This window comes from Aedes albopictus, chromosome 1 (genome assembly GCF_035046485.1).
Source record: "Aedes albopictus strain Foshan chromosome 1, AalbF5, whole genome shotgun sequence".
Taxonomy (NCBI): Eukaryota; Metazoa; Arthropoda; class Insecta; order Diptera; family Culicidae; genus Aedes; species Aedes albopictus.
The window spans coordinates 303,262,666-303,271,817 of record NC_085136.1 but is presented as its reverse complement, the minus strand read 5'-3'; the positions used below and the strand labels follow the sequence as shown (position 1 = coordinate 303,271,817).

Sequence of the window (9,152 nt, the reverse complement as noted above, 5' to 3'; positions counted from 1 at the left end):
CACTCTAAATCCTTCCCGATAAGGATGCCATTAGACATCATATCTGTGATAACATAGGGCGCATCGTGTGACACGGTAAGGTACACACAACCATTAGGCACATTAGCCTATATGTACTTTCCAGCATACCACGGTAGCTGTCTTTGAACTTCGTCGTACATGACATTCAATAACACCGGACCGAGGATATTACCCTGAAGAACTTGTGACTCAGCTTTGTGTCGTATACTTGTACTCGTTTTTGGAAGCAGCTTCCTGGAATCTAAAAATGCAAGTTACCGGGCATCCCAAGATTCAGGACCGTCACGAATGAACTTCTAGCTTTAAGGTGACGTCAATAAAAGTGGCCAAAACTCAGGACCGCATCGGCAATAGAAGCCCAACGTTCATTAGTGAACGCGTTCCTTACATTCAGGGCCACTACTGCACACAGTAGCGAATCCCCCTCCTCTTAAACGCTGGAGAGCTCGCTGATCTTTGTAACCAACAAGATAGCGTCTATGGTCTGTGCCTCAACAGTCTGTTGTGGAAGATCCTCTCGAGCACTATTCACGCAGTGTTCATTGAGCATATTGATTGGCCTACTACATACAGTATTGTTCCGATTTTATCACGCCTCTTTTCAAAACTGTTTTTAAATATTCTACAAAATCTATACGCATTTTCAATATTTTTAACGTCGCAGAACGCGCCTTCAACATTCATCTTTTAGAAGAGGGGAAGCACTTTCTCTTAAATGTAATAGCAAATTAATGAAAAATGAAGGACTGACGCGCGGAGGGCGTGATAAAATCGGAACATTACTGTATATGCATAGGAGCCTCATGGTGGTTTCTCCGCCTTTGGCAATACACAGGACCAGGCTCTACCACTCTCATATCTCTGGGAAGACTCACTCGTTCAGGCATTTCTGCATAGCAGATCCAGAAGATTCTGGGAGTTTCTGCAATAGCTACATTTAAGGCCACATTCGGAACTCTGTCCGGACCTGGGGCTTTCCTACGCTAAAGGATTTTAAAATCCCCTCATCATGAATTTCTTAAACAAATCTCGGATAAATATCTTGGATAAAACTTGAGATTCCTCAACCTCAAGAAAAACGTCCTTCTGGGATTTCCCAAGGAGTATTTAAGGATTCCCCACTTTAACAATTCCTCCAGAAGTACCTTCTGACATTACTCCTAGATTTTTTTTCTGCTGAGAAACTGCTTGAAGTTCCTTCTGGAGTTCTTCGAGCAGTTCCTACGAAGATTTCTCAAGGAGCTTCGTCTGGGATTCCTTTTTTAAGATTTCTTCTTTTGAGATTTCCCTAGTAGCTCTTTCTGGGATTCCTCCAGTTGTTTCTTTTAGGATTCCTCCCAGAGTCCCTTCTGGGATTTCTGCAGATTTTTTTTTAACTGAGATTGAGAGAAATTGAGCTGGAATTCCATATAGGATTCCTAAATAAGTTTCTTCTCACATTCCTCTAGATTTTTTTTCTGAGATTCTTTGAGGAGCTCCTTCTGGAGACGGGCTTGCTGGACTAGTGGCTACCGCTTCTGATTCATATAAAGAAGGTCCTGGGTTCAATCCCTTGCCCGTCCCTTTCCTCCTACTTTGTATCTTTCTATTTTTTTTTTTTTTTTGAGATTTTACCCTAGAGGGCATTTATCTCAGATCTTTCTATTTACTTTCTCGCTCCTCTCTACATATGTATACAACTCATGTATATTCACATGCTCATAGCCATCGCTAGAACAGAAACGGATTGAAAAAGCCGTTTCCCTTCCTTCCAAACCTCCACAGCACAGTGTCTCAATCCTATTAGATAACGCCTACAAGTTATGCAATCAAGCGAATTGTGCCGCACATCTTCAGAATAATAAAAACACACAATTTTATCACCCTACCCTGGTATCCACGCACCAATGTGTGAACCTTCTGCCAACCAAGTCCCACCAACACTTCGACATCCGCATGAATTTGTGCTGACGCAGAGGCATATAGAGATAAGTGACATTTCAACACACGAACACTAGCGCAAATTTTCCCTCACACAAAAGTGCACGCCGATTGAAAGGCTATTCAGATTGCATATGCAAATATTACCCAATCGAATTGGGTAAAACGGGTAAATAATGATAAAACTAACGTCCCGGGCAAGAGTGCGAATATTTTCCTCGCAGTTTCACAACTACATCTACAAAAAAGGCACGCATACATTTGAACGTGATTACCTCTATTCAGTCAGACGTGGATACAAACGATTGCAATCATCACTTCTTTACCCTTTCCCACATTGACCTGCAATCTGACGGGGCAAGCGCCATTGTCGCCTAAAAATAGAAGATCACCAACGCTCAAACACTGAAGATGTCTGCTAGTCCCCAGCAGATATTTCATTAGTTTCTTGTGTGAGTGTAGCTGGTCTGGCGATACTGGAGTAGCATCTACGGACGGTCAATCAAGCTCTAGCTCAAGCTTAGATTCCTTGAGGAGCTCCTTCTGGAATTTCTGCAGATGTTCCTTCTGGAACTCATCCAAAAGTTCCTCCACGGAAATGCATTCCTGGAGCAATCCCGGAACTCGTGGAAGAATGCCGGAACTCCTAGAGGAATCCACGGAAGAATTTGCGGGAGAATTTTCGAAGAAATTGTGGCTGTTCAATCCAACGGCATTGAACTGCACGGCGGTGAGTCCCTCGGAGTTTGACAAACCGTATTGTAGGTAAAATGTTGCAAACTGATCTACCTGAGATTTTGTTTTTATAGATTTTCTCAGGATTATTCCTAGAGCTCTTTCCGGAATCTCTACCAAAAATGCTCCTTTTTGGGATTTTTTTTTTCGAAATTGCTCCCGGAGTTCAAGCATGATTGTTCCAAAGAGTTTTTCTTTGAATGTCTCCTGCGATAACAAACGAGTTTTTTTAAAGAAATTCCTAGAAAAATATCTGAACGAATCCTGGTCAAATTTTGCGAACATCTCCGCAAAGACTTATTGGAGAAATTTCGAGAGAAAGTTCGAAAGAAATTCTGAGAGAAACTGCGAAATCTAGAAAAAAAACTGGAACTAATCCCAAGAGGAAATATTAAGGAAATTTAAGGAGGAACTCTGAAAACCTCTAAAAAGAATCCCGGGAGAAACAATTCCGCGAGAAAAATTCCGCAAGGAAATCCACGAGAAATATCTGAAAACTGTCTCTGGAAGAAATTGTCAGGATACAAGCAACCGTAGCATATAAGCATAGTAGTCTGTAAAACTTAGAGTCTAATAAATCAGTTTGTATTATACCGTCCAAGCTAGTAGTCGTCCTTCCATATCCTTATCAGGTTATTGGCCTAGCATTGCTGTAACCGTGGAGACGATTTGTTGATCGGAAAAAAAAAAAAAAAAATTTCTCAAGATCGGAAAAGCGGACGAATTTTGAAAATGCAAGCGGAAAACCAGAAAATATATCTCTTCAACGGGACGAATTTTCCAAACTGGAGCTACCGGATGGAAACCCTCTTGGAAGAGCGGCAGCTGATAGAATGTATCCGGATCGAAGCGGACAAAATCGAGGAGTTCAAGCCTGCTGATGGTGACACGGCGCTGGTGACTGCTGAGAAGGAAAGGAGACTGGCGGAACGGAAACTCAGGGAAGCGCAATGCAAATCACTTCTTGTGGAGAAGATCGCCGATTCGCAGCTGGAATATGTGAAGGGAAAATCCACTCCGAAGGCAATCTGGGAAGCGCTGCAGAACGTTTTTGCCAAGAAAGGGATTTCCGGCCAGTTCTATCTTCTCAAGCAGCTGGCCGTGATGAAATACAATGAGGCTGAACCAATGGAGGATCATCTGCTGAAGTTCGATCGGATTATCAGGGAGCTGGCCACGGCGGATATCACCATGCACGACAGGTTGGTGGTTTTCAATCTTTTGCAGACCATGCCGAAGTCCTTTCAACAGCTGGTCACAGTGTTGGAGACACTCCCACCGGAACAGTGTTCATTGGATTTTGTGAAGGCCAGGTTGCTAAGTGAGAGCATCAAGCGGAAGAACAATTTCGATGTCGACGGTGTGTCTAACGATGAAGCTGCTTTTTACGGAGGACGTGATAAAGGATCCAAGCTGAAATGTTTTGCCTGCGGAAAGGTAGGACATAAGAAGATGCACTGCCCAGCAAGACCGAAAGGGCAGGATGGAAGACAGGAAGACCGTTCAAAATCGGGACGCGCGAAGCTGAAGGAAAGAGCAAGTGTTGCAGATTCCGAGGTAGCTTTCATGATTGGATGTCAAGCGAAGCAGCAGCGTGAGTTCCAGTGGATCCTGGATTCAGGTGCTTCCGAGCACATGGTGTGTTCTGCGGATTGTCTTCGAGATGTCAAGAAACTGCAAAACCCTATCCCAATTGTAGTGGCGTCCGGTAAGGTGGTCTACAGTAACTATTCCGGAACGGTCGATATGGAAATCCAAGTCGGACAAGGAATCGCGTGTGCAAGCTGAACAAATCCATTTATGGACTCAAGCAAGCATCAAAAGCTTGGAATGACAGATTCCACGAGTTCGTGAGTCGGATCGGATTCAAGAGATGCATCAACGATACCTGCCTCTATGTCAAGGAACGTGAAGGTGAGAAGGTATATCTGCTGTTATACGTTGACGACATTCTTGTGATTTGCCGAAGCCTCGATGTGATTTCCGTCATCAAGAAGCTGTTGAAATCCGAATTCAAAATGCAGGACATGGGAGAAGCAAGAACATTCCTTGGATTGAAAATTGAACGTGACGTTTTGCAAGGCCGGATGACGCTCAGTCAAAAGCAATACGCGAAGCAACTTCTGAAGCGTTTTGGAATGGAGGAATGTAAGCCCGTTGCCACGCCCATGGAACCGAATCTGCAGCTCAAGAAGAACGAGAAAGCGACAACACTTCAAAAGCCTTATCGTGAGGTGATTGGATGTCTTACTTACCTCATGGTGACCTCTCGACCAGACCTTAGTGCCTCGGTAAGCTACTTCAGCCAATTTCAGAGTAGCCCTTCAGAAGAACACTGGACACACGTCAAGCGGATACTTCGGTACCTTCAGGGGACTCTGGACCACGGATTGGTATACCAACGGAAAACTGCACCGAAACAAATAGTTGGATTTGCAGATGCAAGTTGGGCTGCGGATCTAAATGACCGACGTTCAGTTTCTGGAATAATCGTCAAAATTTATGGAGCTGTGACTTCCTGGAGCACAAAGAAGCAGAGTACAGTTTCGTTGTCATCTACTGAAGCCGAGTGCTCAGCGCTAGCAGATGCGACTTGTGAAGTTATATGGATACAAAAGCTGTTTGAAGAACTGGGAATTTTGAAAGATGGAGCAACGAAAATATTTGAAGACAACCAATCAACTATTGCTATTGTCGAATCTCCTGGAACTTCGAAGCGGCTCAAGCACACGGATGTGAAGCTACATTTTATCCGTGACTGTGTCTCAAATAACAAAAGAGAAATCCAGTACCTACCAACGAACGAGCAACCAGCGGATTTATTAACCAAAGCATTGCCAGCAGTCGTATTCAAGAAACATTGTGAGAGCATTGGCATCCTGCGACGTCCTGAACAACGTTTTGCTTGAGGAGGGGTGTCAGGATACAAGCAACCGTAGCATATAAGCATAGTAGTCTGTAAAACTTAGAGTCTAATAAATCAGTTTGTATTATACCGTCCAAGCTAGTAGTCGTCCTTCCATATCCTTATCAGAAATCCCTGGAAGAACTTCTGCAAAAATCCTGAGAGAAACTGTTGGAAATCTATCCCGAAGCCACTAAGAGAAATTCCTGGAAGAACTTAAAAAATAAAAAAAGGTCTCCGGAAGGAATCTAGCGATAAACTCTGGATGAAAGTTCGGTGGCTACATACTCTAGCAGAGATCCTGTAAAAAGTCTCGAAAAACCTGAAATCGTGAAAAATCTTGGAAGAAGCAATTTATGGAAGCATATAGTTACGTACAAACCTAAAAATACTTGAGAAAACTGGAGAAAGCCAAAAAAAACCTTTGAAAATTTCAAGAAAAAAAAAATCTTCGAGAAGGATTTCAAACAAGAATTATGAGTGCAATTTCAAAATCTTAACATTACTACACCACCAGCACAGAGTACAAACATCAAAGTTCATATTCAAAAATGTCTATGGAATTTAACTGGCGTAGTCTGTGGAATTATTGATTGAACTTTTGAATGTTTTTTTTCCTGATTTTTTAGAGTTATTGGATGTCATTGTAGGTGGAAATGTAAAATTTCTTGTAATTAACCCAAAACCCAAGAAACAGAAATAGCTGAATAACAGTTTCTTAAGCTGTTAAGCAAACTTCAGTTCAACTCTTATACAGCTAAAATATTTGTTGGGAAGAACTCTGGGAAAAAATCTTCCTTTTATCATCTTATGCAACATCTTATACGATTACTGGTTGTCTGGGCTGTAGCGTGATTAGTGAAAACTTATCGATCTATACGTATGTCTACAAAGTTCACAGCCCTCAGCCATTTTTCTCATCAAAACCGCTATTCATCAACAAAAGCCTACTAACGCTACTAACACACCGTCGAAGTTTTTTGACCTTCCACATGAAGTCATTACAAAATGTCAACCGAACGAGATAAGTTGGTGTGCAACGCGCGCGATTGCTTCAAGAAAATTGAAGGAACCGCGTGGATTACCTGCTGTTCGCACGTGTTCTGCGACCAACACGGCAAGGAGGCCAAACTCCGCCAACCGACGTCATCGCCATCCTGTCCAGCCTGCGGTACCCGCTTCCGAGACGAGCTGTCCATTGTGGAACGAAAGCTGAACAATTCTCTACAGGCCCGAGCGGTAAGTATTTAACCTAAACCTTCTCAACGATCTCCCCGCAATGCCCATTGCCTATTGTGTTGCTTTTCGGTCTTTGTGTTTCCGTTATCCAATTGTGACGTTGAACCTCCGCAGTTGCTTTTGTGTGGCTACAATCCGGAGGTGGTGATGGAGATTGCCAACAATGCCATTACCTTTTGGAATTTCCAGAAGCAGCAAATTTGTGCCAATCTGGAAAGAAAACTGGAATACTATCGGGAAATGGTGTGCACGATGAAACGGGACGGAGCCCAGCAGAAGGCCGACACCGAGATGAAGATTCGTCGCCTGGAGCAACAATTGGAACAGGCCAAGGTGAAACTAAGGCAACAGCAGGACGACGAACGGCAGGCGGGGAAGAATCGATTCGGCGAACCGTCCCGTTGTGTGAAGAAACGCAAGCCGGACGATTTCCTGCTGTGAGTCTATCCCGGCGAAAACCACGCGCTTCCAATGGAGCAATAAAGTAAGATGGTGGAACTTATACGCGCGATTCTCTTATATTGTGTGCCCATCATTCCGGGCAATCTTCGATTTATTGCGGTGCCGATAGGAGCTTATTTCCCGATTGGATCTGCATGGGAATATGAATCCGCACCGAGTTCCTCCAAAGCAATAAAGCACATAAATAAGAGATATGTGGAGAATACTCGGTATTTCCATGCGATCATGGGAGCAATAAGCACTACGATGTGCGGTATGCCCACTAACGTGGGTAGTGATGGGCATAAGGGATTTTGTGGCGTGATTCTTATCACTAGCGTGCGCAGGGTTCTTGCTTAGGGGGGGCACCATGATAATGGTGCAACATATGTATGATCATGGTGCAAAACAGAATTATGGTGTTACACCCAATATGAATTCCCAAGAAAGGGTTTCAACATGTAGTGGTGCTAACATCGCCAAGTACTTCATATTGGGATTCTGGAGAAGGCTTCGGATGGTGATGATTTCAAGGCATTACGAAACTTTAATATGAAGTCATTATCTCGACTCAAATTTTATAAACGTATCAAATACAATGGAGAATATCGAAAAAAATATCAATTATAGAAAAAAAAAAAATATTGCCGTTGTGAAAGAATTTTGATCCTGGACAATTAGTGATGCTAGAATTGGAGAATGTCAGAATTCCTAGATAGAACATTTTGATCGGAATCCTTGCTGCAATCTACAGAGATTCCTCCAGGATTTCTCCAAAGATTCGTACATGATTCCTCCAGGAATTCCCCCAAAAAATCTTCCAATAATTCCTTCAGAAATTCCTCCAGGAAGTCTCAAATAATTCCTCCAAGAATTCCTCCTGTAAATACTCTTCCAAAATTACCTCCAGGAATTCCTCCTGAAATTTTTTTCAGGAAAAATCCTCTAGGAATGTCTGCCAGAATTCCCTCAATATTTCCTCCAGGGATTCCTCTAGAAATTGCTCCACGGAATTCCTCAGAAAATTCTAAAGGAATTTCTGAAGAATATCTTCCTGGAATTCCTCGAGAAATTCCTCCAGGAGTTTCTTCCGAAAATTATCCAGGAAATTCTTAACGAATTTCTTCAGGAATTCCTGAATCCATGAATTATTTCAAAAAATCCTTCTTAAATTTTCTCAACAAATTCCTTCAGAAATTTTTCGAAAAAAAAACGCCAGAAATTCCTACAGGAATTCCTCCCAAAAAATCCCCCAAGAATTCCTCATGACATTCCTCCAGGGATTTCTCCAGAAAATCCTCTAGGAATTTCTGCCAGAATTTCTCCAGAGAATCCTAAAAGAATGTCTCCCGTAACTCTTCCAAAAATTTTGCGAGGAATCTCTACAGGAAATCCTCCACAGATTCCTCCAGTAATTTCTCCAGGATTTTTTCCAGGATTTTTTTCAGGAATTCCTCCAGGGATTCAATAATGAATTTCTTCAGAAATTCCTCCAGATATTCCTTTAGAAAATCCTCGAGGGATTCCTTCAGACATTTCTTTAGAAATTCCTCCAATATACAACTAGTGATTTCTTTTAGGAGTTCCTCCACGGATTCCTGCAGAAAACCCTAAAGGAAATACTTCCAGAACTCTTCCAGGAATACCACCAGGGAATCCTCCAGGAATTTCTTTTGTATTTTTTCCAGAAATTTCTTCTGGAATTTCTCCAGGGATTAATAACTGAATTTCTTCAGAAATTCCTCAGAAACTTCTTCCAGAAATTCCTTCTGGAATTCCTTCTCCAGGAAGACTCATATATTTCTCCAGAAATTCCTCAAATAAATCCTCCAGGAACTCCTCTACTAAATACTCCTAAAATTCCTCCAGAGATCCCTCCTGACATTTTTCT

General features: G+C 42.4%; 1 protein-coding gene across 2 annotated transcripts; it reads left to right on the top strand.

Annotated features, from left to right (window-relative positions):
- The first annotated feature begins 6,457 nt into the window (after positions 1 to 6,457).
- On the top strand, positions 6,458 to 7,587 carry LOC109430036 (E3 ubiquitin-protein ligase CCNB1IP1). 2 transcript variants are annotated; one of them, XM_029874315.2, is made up of 2 exons: positions 6,458 to 6,820; positions 7,010 to 7,587. In XM_029874315.2, exons 1-2 carry the CDS (start codon positions 6,590 to 6,592, stop codon positions 7,259 to 7,261), a joined length of 483 nt encoding a protein of 160 aa, XP_029730175.2. In that variant the 5' UTR covers positions 6,458 to 6,589; the 3' UTR covers positions 7,262 to 7,587. The 2 variants fall into 2 exon arrangements, with proteins under 2 accessions (XP_029730175.2, XP_019561607.3); XM_019706062.3 differs by having other exon boundaries at positions 6,935 to 7,587.
- The last annotated feature ends 1,565 nt before the right edge of the window (positions 7,588 to 9,152 follow it).